The sequence below is a fragment of the Pygocentrus nattereri genome, chromosome 19, assembly GCF_015220715.1.
Source record: "Pygocentrus nattereri isolate fPygNat1 chromosome 19, fPygNat1.pri, whole genome shotgun sequence".
Taxonomy (NCBI): domain Eukaryota; kingdom Metazoa; phylum Chordata; class Actinopteri; order Characiformes; family Serrasalmidae; genus Pygocentrus; species Pygocentrus nattereri.
In genome coordinates, this window is record NC_051229.1 from 17,347,286 (window position 1) to 17,365,716 (window position 18,431).

Consider the following 18,431-nt stretch of genomic DNA (forward strand, 5'->3'; position numbering starts at 1 on the left):
CTGGTTCCTATTAAGAATGAATTACTGCGATTGCAACCCAGACAACGACCTTCTAGGTTTGATGTTTTAAAACGAACCAGTTGTTGCTTTTTAGACAGGAATAAAGCTTTGAACCCATGTTTAATAATAAAGATTGCTCAAGATTTCTATCAGTGAAAAGAAACTCTGGTGTTGAGGAGAAGTGAGAGATATTTGGGCTGAGAGGAGCTGGGCTGCTGCAAACGGCAGAGCTTCCTACCATCTAAACTCAATTTATTATTCCGTTATTCTGTATTTGTAACATAGGCCTACAGAGTCATAGTGACTTGTAAGCCCATGTGCATTTACAATAAACATCAGTTTGCAGAGTGAGTAAAATGTAAAATCCCTGACTAGAACAGTGGCCACTTAAGTCACGGTTAAAAAGAACACATTTTTAGTACGTCTGCCAAAGAATTTCACTCCAGAGCTAAAAAAAAAATCTTTCAGCCGTTGACGGAGGAGTGAATTATTCTCTAAAGCCATGCACCACCTAGTGGACAAAAACATTATGACAAAACAAATCCTTCAATTTCCTTTTTAAATTAGGAAATTGAAGGGAATTTTACAGAATAAGTTCTAAACGCCTAATAGCCACATATGACTAGGACTAGAAATGTTGATTGATTTCAATAATATTTTATTCAAAAATAAAACAACAACAAAAAAAATCACATTGTTGTGTAGTTTTTGTATAACTGAGGCTGTGTGTTCAGGATAAATGAACCTACTGGATTGGAACTTCTGAATGGCAGGCTCAAGGTCAAACAGCCCCAGTGAACCCCAGTCAGTCCACTCCCACATCACAACTGTGAGGGTGGGAGCGAGGGTGGGAGGTTGGGGTTTTGGAGGTCTTGGGGTGAGGAGTGAGAGTGATAAAAAAAAAAAAACAGACAAAAACACGAATCCATATTTTTGGGTCACGAAATAAACTAGAAGCAGCCCTTCAAATAGTGGCATAGTTTTTCTCTCTAGTACTTTTTTTGCTGTTTTGTATTTGGTGAACAGGATAAATAAAATGTAAAACAATCACTTTTATGATGCAAGTAGAAACATTTCCATAGAGAGAATTAATGCTGTTTCAGCCAACAAGCATATATATATATTGTATGTACAAAGACTCAGTATCTGTAGACTTTGGGTTGGTTTTCCACATACAGATTAAACCTAGTCATGGGACTAAACTCAACTGTCACATTCCTCCACAGAAAATCCCTAGACTTGTGTGTTAGTAAAACGGGCTCTCGCTGGAGAAAATCCTGGAATACTAGAGCGAGAGGATTTTAGCCTTGCAACGCAGTTGGCACGGTGATTCAGTCCGTTTTTGCATACCTCATTTTACCTCATATATTTTCAAATGAAGTCCTCAGTTCTCAGATTGGAGTGCTGGACTATAAATAAATTGAAGTTGCATAAATTAAACACTTTCTGATTAAAAATCTCTGATTAAGGCAGTCGAACAAATCAAGTTTCTGAGACAATTTCTCCCATTCTGGTGTTTTTGAGTGCTGGATGAGTTTATGGCCTCTCGATATTATTGCTGTTAGCTGTGAAGTTCCATCATTCCATCAAAAAGCAGAGCTGGTGTCTTCATCATGCTGATGGCACTGTGCGTTTTGAGAGGACACTGAAGGGTACCGAGCTGATGTGCAGAGTGGGTTTTAACGGTTGCTTATCCACTGTCCCGGCACATGAGGAGTGCATTCTGTGTCTGAGATCAAAAGTCATGACTCAGAGGTGGCGGGAGTCAGATGTCCATGGGATGGGGAAAATGGCACTGTCCTCAGTTAGACTGGCCCTTACTCCTAAAAACAGGAAGAGAGAGAGCAGTTAGGGCTTGTATGCAGAATTATAAGTAAAATAAACGCAGTAGCAGTACACAGTGCTTGAGTATTCCATGGTGCATGCAGCACATACAAGTCATTCATAGCACATTCATTTCAGTACATGAACAATAATTACAGTGGGGTATAAAAGTCTGAGACCGCTGGTGAAAATGCTTCTATTTTGCATTCCTTACTAATTTAATACTAAGTTTATTATAAATTATATAAATTACCTTCAAAAGTAGAATCTTACAATGTTTACATGAATCTCAGAATTTCACAGTATGTCCCACTTTTGCTTTAATGACACAGACCTTATAAGTTCATGTAAAAACCTCTGATTGGTAGATCAAATCCATCTAAGGATCATCTGAACATGTGTCTCAATGGAAGAAATAAGACAAAACATCCTTTTTGCACAAAAAACTTGTCATGGTCAATTTCACAAACGAAAAAACTTTTCACTGTAGTCTCAGACATTTGAACTCCATGGATTAAAGGAACGATCCCTTGTTTCTCAAGCTAATCACTGTCTGCTGCTTCTGTATAATACAGTGTCTTATTACAGACAATTCCAACACATTTCCCTCTATTTAGAAAAGAACAGGAAACATGACTCAAAACTTACTTGTAATAATAATCACTGGGCAGCTGTGGCCGGTGCAAAAGTTACGGCACTTTTTATTTTTTTCCCCCTTTCCAACAAGTTAAACCAGAAATAAAAAAAAACTGAAAAGTAATATTTGCAGCAAAATGCTCTATTTAAGTTTGTTTCCTTTGGAGGATGTGTTAACTCATTTTTATTCACAAAATGAACAGAACATGTTCAAATTTTTGCTTACAATTTTTCTGCTACACTGTAAAAATACAGGCCTTAGGGTGAACTCTATTAAAAGGTGTTCTTTTGAAGCTTTATTCAACTTGCGAATACCGATGCAACAGTAAAAAGCAGTTCCAAGTTACTTTTACTTTCCCTAAGCGTTTCTGATATCCATACACAGTCAAGCAGGAAGCTATGAAAGTTAGCCCACACAAACAAACTACCACAGATTCTTCCACCTGGAAAACTAGTCCTATCTCTGAATGAGTAATCAGATAGAGAATGATTAGAGGGGAATTCCACTTATTTTCAAAAGTCCCACATTATTCAGGTGTTGACATGTAAATAAAGTCATCCAGAATGTTTTGATGGGAAATTGTGCATTGTAAAGACTGATTTCAGCGGTTTTCACTGGAAACTATTTTGTCTTACAACACCCTACATGTCTCTCTTTGCCATTAATGCATTTATAAAAACAATTTATCCAAAAAGCTTATCTTAAAACTACCATAGTCTCAGGCATCAGACAACAAATTTACCTGAAATCTTCCTGAGCGCTTACTTTCATAAGCATTAAGTGCTTCAGGTGTAACTATCATCATTGTGAACAATTCTGATTTTGGTTTACAATGATGATAGTTATACCTGACTATTATTATTGTAAATCAATATGTGGAATTCTAAAAAAACGTTTTTAGAACGCAATTGGTACCTGGCTTCTAAGTACTGTGCTGAAACGGTCAGTGATAACTTTTCATATGTTACAGAGAAGACAGACTGAGTGATTAGTTTAAAAAATACTGGGATATTCTTTTATGTGCTTTAAGACCAAAGCAGAAGATCAGGAATCCCCACTGTTCTCAGGTCAGACGTAAACAGAAGCCAAGTATGCCTCTTTCACATAGCATGAGAGGAGTGCCAAGGTTTCATTCTGAAGCGAGCAAAACAGTTTCCCATTCAAATACAGGAAAAGGAACAAAAGCAATGTAAAAGAGATCCAGCAGAACAAGCAGATCCTTGATGAGAAGAGACAGAAAAGAAAAGCAGGCCAAGTACAGGTGGATGGCCATGCATTTGGGATGCTTCAAAATCAAAAAGCTTGTGCATGCACACATTGATGGCTGTAAAGGTCACAAGCCCTACACACCCACAGCACTTCCCTATTTAAATATAGAACGTTTCTTTACGTATATAGAAAGTTTATTTATGTTACTTGAGTAAAAAGAAATACTTATTTTACTTTTCTCTTCCTCAACTGAACTGAACCCACAGTAATACTGCCTAAACAGTAGGATATTATCCTGTACAGCACAGCCACAGAAGCTCTTTACCCTCTTGAAATCCCAGACGTTTTACATTCTAAGGCTATATAACTGTAGTTATTCACTTACATTTCCTTTTACAGAGGTTTTAGGTATTTATCAGGAAAGTGTGAGGTACTAAATAATTATTTTGTGTAACATGACCCTAATTACCCTGAAATGTGCTGTGTAATTTTGTTGGGAAATGAAGTACCAAACGAAGTTTCATTACACTGAGTTTACTAACAATTTCTAGCTTTGGGCAGTCGTGGGCTGGAGGTTAGGGAACTGGCCCTGTGACTGGAAGGTTGCCGGTTCAATCCCCAGTGCCGACAGTCCATGACTGAGGTGTGCTTGAGCAAGACACCTAACCCCCAACTGCTCCCCGGGTGCCATGGATAGGGCTGCCCACCGCTCTGGGCAAGTGTGCTCACTGTCCCCTAGTGTGTGTGTATTCATTAGTGCGTACGTGGTATTTCACTTCACGGATGGGTTAAATGCGGAGGTGGAATTTCCCCGTTTGTGGGATTAAAAAAGTATCACTTAACTTAGCTATTAAATTCATAGAAATAGTAAAATACCTCAAAAATATCTGGACTACTTACATTACTAAATTACATCCAAAATACACAGACAGTTTCCTGAACAAATGGTTAAGACCCAATAAACCCATAATAAAGGACATTTCTTTCTTTTACATGCACAATACACTAACAGTAAGACTCTTTGTACTTTATTAATGTACAGTATTTTAAACATATTACTACATGGTAATTTCTACACAGCACTGTTGCCTTTGTGCCACATACTTAATCAGCCTCACCTGCTCTAGCTAATTAACTACTTCTGCGTTTTGCGTTAAGATTTTAATTGAATCATTTAAGGGGCTAAAGATGGTAGAAGCAGTAGGCACAGTAAGTGGTGGCATCAGCTTCCAAATCCAAGTACATCGCTGGTTTGACTTATTTTTCAACAAGAAAACAGTAAAATCCCAAACTGTTGTTATGTAGTGTTGGAACTACTTGACGCACTACAACTACCATAAATACTAGAATGTTACCTGCTTCAGATTGAGCAACACAGCATGTAGTGTGAATAGTTTTCGGTTAACCGACTACAAATTATTGACTACAACATCTGTAAGCTCTAGGACTTGAATAGATCATTTGAATGGTGACAGGTAAACAAGCACATGTACAGCTCTATACATCACTTAAGCCATATTAGAAAAATTATTAACTGCAATAGCTGATCTAAATCTATACAAACAGTTTTGAATGCTGAGTATCCTCCATGGTGTAGCAGCACTAAGAAAAAGGCAAATAACACTACAAAGCGAAAGCACTGCACTGAAACCAGACACAAACGCACACAAAGCAAAAACCATACACAGCTAAAAGAGCATAGAGCTGAACTTAGCATGCGGAGTCCACAGGTAGTGGAAAGCCTACAATCTGACGGAGACAGACCAGCGTCCCCCCTTACCTGTATCACTGGCCACCTTCACCAAGTGAGATCTCCGACTCTTTATGAACCACTACCTTGGTGACCGACATGTCTGGGTGCTGCTCTTTAGCCTCTTTTATAGCCTGAGCCAGAGCCTAGCTCAGAGCAATCCCATGCAAGAGCACAAGGGGGAAACAGAGGACAGGGCACACAGGAGGATTATCAGAATCAGGGAAGAAGGAATCATTAATCACTGAATTAATGACGATACACTGTTTATGTAGTACATTTAAACATTCTGGTATGTACATCACAAACCATGATTACAAGGTAGCTGCAAATCTGATTCAGAGCAAAACTGTTTTAGAATTAAATTACTGTGATTATTCATGATCAGGGAAGCGTTTATTTGCTGTTTTTGAATTTGGTGGGTTTGCTTAGTGTTAGAACAAAAGCAGAGATCGAAGGTCAGCCCTGGATGAAACTGCTGAGCAGTTTTTTTTTGTTTGCCCACACTCAGATATGTCAACAAGGCAAGTCCCATGCATAACAGTCAAGTCCTAGACTAAATTAAAAACAAAACAAAAAAAAGTTCTTTACAGTAGAATATTTTTGGAAATATTTATTGAGTCGTCTGTGTTTCTTTTCAACCTTTAACACTCTTCCATTTCACAGAAGTTTCTCTAGTCGATGAGGACAAACACAGCAGACTGGCAACTTAGCTGACTACCAACTTAGCTTGACAGCATTATCTAGTGCTTCCCATCCAAGTGACAGTCCACTGATTTGTAACATATTAAAATAAATAATTACAATGAAAATATTGTATGTTTTCATGTGACACATGACTACAACTCTAATTAGCTGAATATTAATTAAAAACAGGCATTGAATTTAGATTACAAACAACAGAGACCAAAAAGACTGTGCTGAAATGTATACATTAATTGCAGAAGTCACTGAAGTAGTTCAAATAGAGAGAGCCCATATCTTTGACCAGTCATAAAAAAAAAACGCCTCTTCAAGCTTCATCCACTTTGGAGTCAAATCATAGGGCCCAAGTCCGAGTCCAAGTCCAAGTCATAGTGTTGAAGACAAAGTTGGGTCACAAGTCTTTTTTTAAGTTGGCCATGTCGAGTCTGAAGTCATCAAATTTTAGCCTCCAAATCATGTGACTTGAGTCCTCACCTCTGACCACTCTACATTTACAAGGCAAACATCTAGAACAGTGAACATACACCACTGCTCTATATTTTCTGTAATAATCCTGAAATCACTCCTTTGTCCCTCTGAGTATGTACAGTATCAGTCAAAGTAGGTTAGGTGGGCGAGTACAGAAGGAGAACCAGCTTCAGTACCTGGTCATGATCAATGTTTGCATCTCCAGTGATGACAATCCTCTTCTCAATCCTCGTCTCTGAGATGCCTCCCTTCACCGTCTAGCAGATGCACAGACAGGTTGTAAACAGGGTTTAATGTGTAAGAAGATGCAATAGGAAACGATGGAGTACAGAGCATGTTCTTCGCTTTATGAGGCTTCACATCCAAGTATACAGCAATTCACAGGAAGGTGGAAGCAGCCAGCAAGCGAGCTTAGGAACTGATGGATGAAAGTGTGAGTGCAAGGATGGGCAGGTTGATGAATGGATGAATGAACAAGAGTGGGAACAGCACCCAATAACAGAAATGCAGCAGTGATAAAAGAACAGGTTTTTGTTTGTACACCAATGAAGAACAGAATGATGGATGAAAATTATGAAATTCAAATGTGTTTGATCCACATTCACAAGATACCTATAACAACCAAGTGGAGGGGATTAGGAAAGAAAATTTTGCTGAGATATTACTCTTCTATATTACAGGTCAAAACTGACCAAAAAGCAGAGATTTATTCTGCATTCTCTGTTCAGTGAAATCAAGCCCATAAATGATGGACACGAGCAGACATAAGAGAATAGTGGCAGAAAGAATAGCCCTCAAAAGCACAAAACAAAAAAAACAATAAAGCAGAAGCAGCAAGGACTTTGATGAAAAAAAGAGATAAACTTGCGAGAATGAGCAATCAAACAGACCTACTGCTTAATTTGTCTTTAGTGGCTGTTCATTTTGCAGTAACACATAGTAGTTAAGTCCAGTAGCCCTGGGTTCAGCACACTGACCTTTGTGATGTGTGTGGTAGTCGTGGTGCTGTTATTCTCAGAGGTGATGGTTTGTGCACTCATCAGAACTCCAGGGTCTGTGTCACCATTGGCATCCACCTTCACATTCATCCATGTAGATGACAGACACAACATACACCTCATGGTTAATAAAAATGAGCAATAATATCAAATCATCTGCAAATATTTAAGTACCTCCAAAAAGTGACTGGGGGGCACGGAGCTGGTCAGACAAGGTGCACTGATTGATCTTTTTCTTGGGGGTTCACTCTATGTTTGTGATTAGAGATGAAATATAAGTATTGATGTGTATTGGTATGGAAAATGCCAGGATTGGATATTGGAAGAAGAAAAAAAAAGAATAAATCTGATACAATCCTGTAACAAATCTATCCTGAAATGGCACACAGTCACACTGTATGATGTGATTTTAGCTGTGTGTTTCTTCCTGGATGCAGCACAGTGAGTAGTTTCAGCATGATATTCTACTTCCAGATGCTCATTTTAAGTGAGAGGTTTCAATTAACAATTGCACATTTTAAAACGACATGGAAGTTTTTAAAGATAAAATACATCATATCACTATAGGTACTGGTTAATACTCAAGGTTCCAGTATTGACACTGGAAAAGAAAAAGTGGTATCGTACCATCTCTAGCTTTGAAATGTACAAGCAGACAGCTCTGGCTCTCATCCATCTGGAAAGTGATTACAATGAACTAGCAAGCATGGAGTGGAAACTTAATTTAAGTTAAACTATTTTTTTAAGGTCCTTATGGTATGATATTTTTATCTGTAAATTTGTGACTGCAGCCACTTATCCCTTCTCCAGCTGTCAATGAAAGTGTGCCTTTGATCTGATTGTTGAGCACCAAAAAATGCTAATGACATAAGCTATATGACTGTTTGGAGGGTACCTTGCGTTTTATGCGAAAGCGGCTAGCAAAACACGTTACTTCCATTGAAAACAATTATAAAACTATGCAAAAAGGTTTATAATGTGAACTAGGGATGGGTGATATGGGTACAGTATTTCATAAAACATGTTCATAATACACAAAATGCATCATGAGATTTAGTCTTCCTGAGGACTGATAAGTTCGAATACACAAAAACAAAACAGAAGGGCCAAAATACTACCAACCCTAATGTGAACACCCCCTAAAAATCTTTAATTTTACATTTTTATAGCAACAAACAATATAGTACATGTTTAAGTTAGAATTTGTAACAAGTATGAAGTGAACTCTCAATAACAGGATAGTGATGCTGGTACTGGTAGTTTACCTCAGCAGATTCATAAGTGATGGTCTTGGTCTCAGTGTGAACTACAGGCACTTCTGTTGTCATCACTGCCTGCACTGGCTCCTCAGACTCCTGTACAGATTGTGAAGATCAATCAGAAACAGCGAACAAGATGATACATTGACAACCTTTAAAGACATTCTTAGTAAACCTTTAGTCTAAAATACTCTACATTTTTATGGGTTTCAAGACTTTCTCCTAAAACAAAGCTTTTCTGATACTAACCATATTAATTTCAAATCATTTCAGAAAGCAAGTAAAGGCAAAATCACACACAGTGCATGCCACTACATGCATCCTGAAATAAAACAAAACACACTGCAACCATGCAAAATACCATGCACTGTGATGACTTATTACACAGTGAATCTAACAATTTTTCAATTTAACACTGTGACAATAATGTGCATTATTTTTGACTTCCACGCTACTGTGTGTGGCATAATGACTGTGGTCATGCAAACGTCAGCACTGTGGAAAGAAATTGTGACCGTTACCATTTCTCTTGATTTCTACAGTGATCAAAAACTTCAGACACACACCACAGCAAAGAACAGTGAAAGAAGTCCCTGATGACTCTGGTATTAGTCTGAGCTGGTGCCAGGCATGAGGAAAGACTCAGTGAATTGTTAAGTTGTCCAGGCCCTTCAGGGTTGGGTTACCTCCAGAAAAGGTATGACAGCTTCGCTAAATGTGTTCATTTCCTCCTTCCTCTTCTCTATTTTTTGTGGAACCACTTCCCCTTCCTTATCATTGTTCTCTTTACGTTCTGAATCATTATCTTCACCCTCTTTGTTTGTACAAGCTAGTTTACATGTCTCTGGAGATGTGAAGTTTCCAAACCCTTCTGCACTGTCCTCTTCTATTTGAATCTCCAGTGGCAACTGTTCTTCTATTATAGGCTCTTGAACTTGCACAAACTGCACTGAAGCGGAACAGTTCCCCAATCTTGACGAGTAACTTTCATCATGCGTATTTACATTTGCTTGTTCTTGCTCTTCAATGGCTGAGGTAGCATAATCAATGCTAATCTCCCATGAATTCTCTCCCTCTTCATAAACAAAGCTCTCATCATCTTCACAGACTGACTTCCTGATTGGGGTAGAGCTTCCAGAACTTGCTGTCTGTTCTTTCTCTTCTTCATATTCCTGACTGTTCTCAGGAAAGACGTGCCCTTCATCAATATTGGGAGTCAATGGGTTCTCATATACCTGTTCCACACATTCCTCAAGATAGGACTCTTCTCTCTCATTGCTATCCTCTTTTACATGTGTTGTCCTTTCTTGCATTTCCTTTGGAATCTTCTCCACTTGATCAGAGAGCTGGGCAGCAGGGGGTTCCAAAGTGTCCATGTCTCTAGATGACACAAAAGCCTCCATCTGCACAGCACCTTCTGCTTCCTTCATTGAGCCAATCTCAGACAATTTCCTTTCTCCTTCTGCTTGTTCTTCAATCTTTTCTGCTTTATTTTCAATGGTGGTTTGATCCAAAACGTCACCCTCCTCTTCTATAAGATTATAAGCAGAAAGCAAAGGAGCAACATCAGCCAACCCAGGAATAGCTTGCAGAAGAGCCACCTCAACCATGTACATCTGAGTTTCACCAGAAGAGGGCACCATTGCAGCACTTTCACTAATCTCTTGGTCTCTGCATTCCTCAGTCAAACTTGGTGTTAGGGTTTCCTTTTCAGTATGTGTCCAGTCTACAGCGCTCTCAGTGACTAATGCTGAGGGCATGCTTTCAGATGCTATGGTCTGCTCTCCCACTTCCTCTTGCGCCTCCACTTGTGCACAGTTTCTAAACTGGGTGTCAAGTGGCAACTGTTCTGCCATTACAAAGCATACAACATCCTGTGGAACTTGCTCAGCAGTGTAACTTTCTGTACACCACGGTGCTGACTGCACTATAGCAGCACAATTTCCCAATTCTGACAGCTGGATTTCCTCTTTTGCTTGTTGTAGCCCATTAACAGGTGACTCTTTCTCTTCAGTCAAGCACAGAGAAGCTGGTGAGGCAATCTGTCCACCACTACTGTCTTCATTTATAGCATCCGCTGGTGTCCGTATATTCAAAGTCGTTGCAGACAACTCTTCTTGAGGCTCATATGGAGGTGAATTCTCCTCCTCTACTTCACAAGTAAATGATGTCTGCTCTTGAGTCTCATACAGAGTTGATGACTCCCCCTCAGCCTCATAATGTGGCTTGTCCTCCTCAGAATCATAAAGAGGTGACGTCATCTCCTGAGCTTCATAAAGAGGTGACTTTTCCTCATCAGCCTCATTAGGAGCTGACGTCTCCTCCTGAGTCTCATTAGGAGCTAACGACTTCTTTTCAGTGTCACAATGAGGTGACTTCTCTTGAGTCTCACAAGGAGCTGATGCTGACCTCTCCTCAGGTTCATAAGGAGGTGACTTCTCTTTCTGAACTGTACAAGGAAGTGACTTCTCCTCTTGTGCCTCATCAGTCAGTGGTTCCTTCTTATCAGTCTCCTCTGCTTCCTCCCCCTCCAGAACCTCCTCTACAATTGGAGTGTCCTCTTGCTGGTCACCTGCACTCTGTGAGATGCAAACGACACTTTACACCATTATCTCTGGACTTCTATTATAAATAACTGAAGAAACACACTATGTAGTGTGGATTAGAAAAAAGAACCTGAAGCAGATAAGAGAATGTGTATTTCACTGATCTGGTGTCTTTCTCGGGTAAGACTTCTACACACTGCTGAGGAAATTCTGAAATGTAGGCCATTTTAGACTGGAGGAAAAGGAGAGAGATGGACAAAGGGTGAGAGAACAGGAAAAAGAGGGGTAGTGTAGTAAGAAGGGACCAGAATCTAATTTTTCTCTCAGTTAATCCTGGATTGCTGCATCTCTTTAATTCCTTTGTTGTTCAAGTTTGCTAGTACCATTCAGGCCACTTCTGAAGTAAATGTGTTCCCAGCTCTTGCTGTACAACTTACTGTTCCTGCGGCTGCCTAAATAAAAAAAAAAAAAACTGCCATTCAAGTCAGATTTTGACTACATACTTAAAGTTCCACACTGTAACCTTACTCTTACAAGTCTTGCTTTTTGGATAGAACTAACAACTATTTTACACATTTCCTTGGCATCTTGATTTTTTTGTGTACTGACAGAAATGGGGACTTGTCATGAAGATGACAAAAGAAAGATGAATATAAGAAATGTTCAGGAAATAAAAGACAGCTAAGATATACTTCCCAGACAGACCTTGTGAAATACAATGACTGAGAAGCCTGTGGTAAAGCACTAAAGCCCTGTGTGCTGCCAACACATCCGACAGATGTATGCATAACTCTTATTGATTTGTGAACTTTTTACATGCACCTGCATGAAGTAGTCCTAGCTTAGGCTAATTTCTTCCATCTAACAGTTGTTCAGACATGTCTCCACTGAATAAATCCTATCATATCAAGACAGACTTTAATCTCCTTGACTCTTTAGAAGCATCTAAGGTGAACTATAGCTTACATCAGAGGGCTACTATTACCAGCACTAACATATTTCATTTCCTGTTTATTTCACTGTCGGTTCCATTTCATTTTTCCATTCTACCCTCCTGAACTGTCATCCTGTACTGTAGGTCAAATTAGTCTGAATACAACACAATGACTATTTCCACAATTCTATCATGTAAAAGCCTAATGAATCTTTCTATCAGGAACAATGCTTTCATGAAACAAGCAGACGGCAGTTAAGCATTATGCGGTTTACATCACACAGCCAACATTAGGTCATTCACAGCAGATACTTGTCTTAGCTAACTTAAAATAACATATTTCCAAGAAAACAACTGGTTAAAAAGATGGATGTAGATCAACTAAGCAATGAGGGCATCATTAGCTTTTTCTAATGAAAAGCAAACAGTTTGGCCTTCTATAGTTTTGTTAGGCTTCAGGTGAGATTAGATCTAGTGAAGCTGGGGTCAGTGAATGGGAGCCAGGTCATACCACCACTCTGAAGGTTGGAGAGGTCTTGGTGATGTAGTGAACTGAGACTCTTCTGGATTGTAGCTGGTTTCTGCAAGCCATCTCCAAGTGGGGCATATTCCATTCAACACCTCGAAGCATAGGCTTCTGTGGAGCGGCAGTTTGGACCACAGTCTTCTCAGGATTTAATATAAGGAGGGTCTTCACACTGTAATCAACATGTTCAATGATTCCTTCGAACGCTGCTTCATCTTTATTGGAATCAGTCATTTTCTGTATTGATGAGGTTAAAGTCTCTCTTTGTTCTGCTATCTTCTGTTGAGGTCTGGTGGTTGCAGACATTACCTTAGCAATCCCAGAGTCTGGCATGTTGATTTTCACTACCATACAGTTCAATTTGTCTTCAAAAAAGTTAGACTCTTGCATGGTAATGTTGAGAGCTTCGCTAGTGTTATCTGCATTCGCTTCTCCAGACAAAACGCTACAGGCCTTCTCCAAAACAGGATTATCACATAGCTTGTGATAATGGTTTGATACCGTCACGGAGTCAGTCTCAGTTGCTGCGCTGTTGACTTCCATCAGGGGAGCAAGTTTGGTGGTTTCATTCATAGCTTCTAGATCACAAGGAGCATTTCCTACCTTCGTCATGTTACAGATGATATGCATGTTCTGTTCTGAAACCTGGAGTAGCGATTTACCCACCCATATAACATAAAAATAGCATTGCATTAGCTTAAGAGAGGAATCTCCATCCTATGATCTGTTCAGATATGATATGAATAGTTTTTAGCCACATCTAAAAGTCATGATTATTTATGGCTAAACTGGGCTCTGGAAAAATCAGCTTTATCCATTCTAGAAGTACAATTTTGGTAGCTAAATGGAAACAAGAACTTTAATTATGATATGCATGATAAAGAAAAATAATTTGGAGCTTAATCTAGAACAGCAGTCAACAATCTAAACAAGTATCTAAAAATATCTGCAGACAGAGAAGCACATACTTCCTGGTGATGTTGAGCATTTGATTTTTCCCAAAAATATTTCCAGACATAAATATGACATCATGCTAAAAACATTTGTGGTTTTCAACAACAAACCTAAGCAATCAGGGGAACTGGGAAAGCTTCAGCAGCTTTCCTCCCCCCCAAGTGTCTAGACAACAGCGTTCTCTTTCCAAACATGGCCATTAAATGAAAAATTCCAAAAACAAACATCACAAAAGACCAAGACCACCAAAACTATCAGCGATGCAGAACACATCATGCCTGGAAGGTACAATAATGGTCAAGACTTTACTGCTACCTCAGTTTTGCTGGCCTCCAGCAGCTCAGGCTTTTCTTCTGAAATGTCCTGAGGAGGTTCTGCCTTGACATCTTCTGCAGTCTACAAAGGGGCACAAAGACAACAAACAACATGAGAAACATTATTTTTAGAACACTGAAAACCAAACCTCATGAAGTACAGTTGTAAAGTTTGTTCAAGTTTTGGGTGGGTGTAAATGTGGTCCTTATGGAGCATAAGATGTGGGGAAAATCATGCAAACCACAGGAATAAGTCACTTGTGATGACAAAAAAACAGAAAAACCAAAGGAAAGTGAATGAGAAACCCACAACAATGACTCGAAGCAAGTCGAATCATGTTAAAATCCAAAAACTTCTAGGCTCATTTGCTCAAGTTTGTTAATCAGCTGAAGGAATAAACCAACACTCACTTAGCCACAGCTAAGCACCTTATTTACTGAGCTACTCAAGAATTACAAATCAAAACCCCAGTTGCAAACACACTGAGTCAACAAATTAAGCATTGCCAACAGAGACAGAGGCAGACAGGGGGAGTAATAAACCCTGGCTTTCAGTAACAAGCCAAACTTCTGGGACTTAACAACACGCTCTATAAAACCAAAACATGCTAAGCAATCTACAATGAGCCAATCCAATAGCAGCCGGTTCAGTGATCTGTGTTGGCCTGGGAAAACCTGACATGCATGTGCTAAACGTCTTGTGCCACACTCGCAAGCTGGTTCTTACATCCTGTAAAATTAAGACAGGTTCTATGATGGGTGTATCATTCCGTCGCAGTGCGCGAGCAGGAGAAGAGGACAACCTCCTGTCCCACTCACTGTCTCCTGACCACTCAGGACGCGTCTCCAAAAACGACCTCTTTAACTCGTTGAGGTTCATCTGTCTCTTGAGCAGCTCCTCTGGAGCATCAGTCACCTGAACCACAGCACACGGACAGGAGGAAAAGGTGAGGGATAAAATAATTTGCTTTTTAGTAGGGATGCACAATATGGAATATCCAGGCCAATAACAATATTAACATCTTATTGATATTGGTGCCAATAATGAATTGTTGATTTTTTTAGGGACATATTAAAAACCTGCTTATTTAAATTAAACAACACCTACATTCAGTTGTAACTTCAAGATTTACTTGCAATATATTGGGATTGCTTCCCTGTTGGTCATAGACATGTTGGTAAGGCACCTAATGGATTACCAGGCCCATCTACAGTGAAAACATTATTTAAAATAATAACAATAAATAATACAAAAATAATATCCCCCCCCCCACTTTATGAACTTCTGCAAGATATTTTGGAGTTTTTTTAAATGATGTAATCATTTTAGTGACACAATGGATAGATTAAAAATGCCACTGGCAAGAAAACTTAATTTCTGTCCTGAATATATATGATATTCATGTTAATATCATTATGTTTTGTTTTTATATTAACATTTTACAGGATATCAATGTGGTTGTATGTTTTAATTGCTGTATGTAAATCAAATTTGCTTTTGGATATTAGGGAAGGACATTTCAGTCAAATTTGATATTCGATTTTGCAAGGCATTATACAAAAATTATTTAATGCTACATTTGTGGTATAGCTGTGCTTTGTATTATTTCCTAGATGGTGTTTGATGCTTCTGGTCTGGTATGCAGTAGCCTTCAGACTCCTGGAGTAGTCTTTCTATGCTTCCTTCTTTGGGCTGAACAGATTAGAAACTCTACAGACGCAGACTCTACACTGTCCTTTGGTGGAGCACAGAGTTCAGGTTCTTAAATACGAGAATGATGAACATTAGAATAAACTTCTATTGCAATCAAATATCCTAATTTACTATACAAAATTCAGACCCTCCCCAATTACACAGACAGTGCTATATTGCTACTGTTTTTCTCATTTTTACAACAGAGGACAGATTTATTTATATGCAAATAATACAATGGCCATGGAAATATATATTGTACACCACTAGCAACTGGATTAGGTGCCAGCTGTTTCAGAGCTCAGCAGAGCCAAGGTTAAGAATCTGACCTACATCAGGTTTCAACAACACCCATGCATCACACGTGTCAAACCTTTCAAAAATACTGACATGAGTAAATCATGCAAACATTCAGCACTCACAGTTTTCAGAAGACAGGTATCCTCCTCAAGAAACAATTAGATTTCACACCACTGTTAGATATCTATTAAATTCTGCTTGTTACAACCCAACAGGAACATTCATCAGTACTGTATTAATGGGGCAAAGGTGAGTACTTGTACAATCTTAAACTGATGAACAAGTAACAGTCTTTCTGATTTCATCCCATGCATGTAAACCTTACTTGGGATTCAACAACTAACACTCAAACTCTCAAGTCACTCTCTGTATTCTACGTTATTCAAGCAGTTGGTGCTTTACAAACCTCTAACATGAGATTACTGTGTTTGACAAAGACGTTGTCACCCTTTATCCGCCTTATGAAACTATTCTGGGAGAAGAGAAGGAAGCATTATAAAAAAAAAAGGATCTTTTCCTTTCAGTAGACAATCTGAAAGTGCTATTTTTGAACACAATTAAGGTGCTTCTCACCTACAGTAGGAAGAACTAGCTTTTCAGTCAAAAGGAAGAAAAATTATTACTGCTCATGGACAAATGACAATACACCAAACACAAGTTTGCGCAAGTATAGCCACAAACTGCAAGCACAGCAACATAAAAATTCAAGGTTTGATGAGAAATTGTTGAAACAACATGACATCATTCATTATCCAACTAAATGAGTGAACTGTGACAGAATGTTGCATTGCAATGAGATCGAACAAAACATTTAGACATAGCAGTGTTATAATGATCATTATGACATTACAACAGAGTACCTGTGTTGTCATGTCCGAATCCTCTGGCTCGGACTAAAAGCCAAAGTTAAGATACGTTAAGAAGAAAGAGCAAAGGAACAATAGTTAAATCAGATATGATCCCAAAAACCCGTAAAGCCTCCAGAAGTTTATTTTGGGTAAAAGACTTTAATTTATTTGGGTAAACATCTGGATATCTGACAGTAATTCATGTGTATATGCTAATCAAAAGAACAAAACCTTTCTAGTTTGTCAACATTCAATGTTGATATTAAACATGACCTACGCATAAATGCCCACACACCTCGGTTGCTGTTGACTCGCCATCACAGCCAAAGTCAGTCTGCTCACTGTCTGTCTGTCTCACATTTGAAAACAGCCAGGAGTTTCCATTGGAAAGCAGCAGTGAAAAAAAACCCACCATATTAGTCCAATGCTTCTTAATGTCAACCACAGCGAAGGGCAGAAACAGAACAATGAATGCAGGATGGTATGAAGAGGAGGTTTGTAATAAATGTGGACACACAAAGAGCAGCATATAGAGAAAAAAGGGAGTATAAAAAACAAAAAATGCTTTATAAGATCAATAATGTTATTAAAAATTTATGAAAATGCATAGTCACTACATATACTGGACAATGTGTAGTGGTCAGGCAACAGTATTTACTCAGTGATGCAGGATGGGTGTTTACACGTTAAGAGGTGATGTTAAGTGGAAAATGAAGGACTTCTGACCTATGGTAGAAGAAACTAAACCTCGAAATCTCATTCAAACAACTCATGCATGTTGCCCAACACTGTATGCAATTACTCTGTCAGTAACTGACATGATTCAGAGGCTTTTTTGTGATGTTAAACACAGTAAACACAGGGGTTGGTATTTAAGCAGAAAATTCTCAGCTGCTTGATCGTGGGAAAACAGACATAAGCAATAAAAATCACCCTTGACTGCCCACCCTTCATATTTCAGGCCAGACAACCAGAGTTTTTTGTTTCCATTGGCTTGGTTTTCTTGCACTCGGTCCATTGGTACCAGTGACTGTGTATCCGAAAGAACTAAATTAAGACAGTGTTTGTTGCCCTTGACTGCCTTAAGTGTACAAACACTGTGTTGAGTTTACACAGACGGACTTATGTTTATGCAGAGTGCGTTAGGTTTACATAAAAGGATCTAAAGTTATCTGACCACAATGAAGCTATTTCAGAACTTCAACTGATAATCAACCCTAGATAATGAACATGTAGTTTCCTATTTCAAGTTCCTCAGCTATACGGTGGACCAGCAACTTTGGGTTTAGCCTTAAGCATGCAAATGTGCTAAGCAAAAACACAAGATGGAATGTTGAATAAGGTGCAACAGACAAGATGATGGTGACACCATTTGCGATAATCAACAACGAGAGGTGATTTCAAGTGGCCTGTGCTTCACCAACTCAGGAGAACACGCACCGATCACCAGACAAAAGTTTGAACAC

The 18,431-nt window shown here is 38.9% G+C and overlaps 1 protein-coding gene across 5 annotated transcripts in view; it reads right to left on the minus strand.

The window, feature by feature from the left end:
• Window positions 1–637: 637 nt before the first annotated feature.
• The window catches only part of LOC108427206 (band 4.1-like protein 3), a 50,324-nt gene continuing 32,530 nt past the window's right edge, over window positions 638–18,431 (minus strand). Inside the window, exons 14-24 of one of the 5 annotated variants that reach the window (XM_037531210.1) lie at window positions 16,524–16,589; window positions 14,852–15,040; window positions 14,123–14,206; window positions 12,842–13,501; window positions 11,527–11,628; window positions 9,537–11,429; window positions 8,857–8,946; window positions 7,571–7,669; window positions 6,770–6,850; window positions 5,451–5,566; window positions 638–1,823 (exon numbers count right to left, since the gene is read on the minus strand). In XM_037531210.1, coding sequence (XP_037387107.1) covers window positions 5,456–5,566; window positions 6,770–6,850; window positions 7,571–7,669; window positions 8,857–8,946; window positions 9,537–11,429; window positions 11,527–11,628; window positions 12,842–13,501; window positions 14,123–14,206; window positions 14,852–15,040; window positions 16,524–16,589 — 3,375 coding nt within the window. In that variant the 3' untranslated portion in view covers window positions 638–1,823; window positions 5,451–5,455. Of the gene's footprint in view, window positions 1,824–5,450; window positions 5,567–6,769; window positions 6,851–7,570; window positions 7,670–8,856; window positions 8,947–9,536; window positions 11,430–11,526; window positions 11,629–12,841; window positions 13,502–14,122; window positions 14,207–14,851; window positions 15,041–16,523; window positions 16,590–16,977; window positions 17,011–17,260; window positions 17,315–18,431 lie in introns of all 5 variants that reach the window. The other 4 variants (XM_037531209.1, XM_037531211.1, XM_037531212.1 and 1 more) reach the window with 4 other exon arrangements.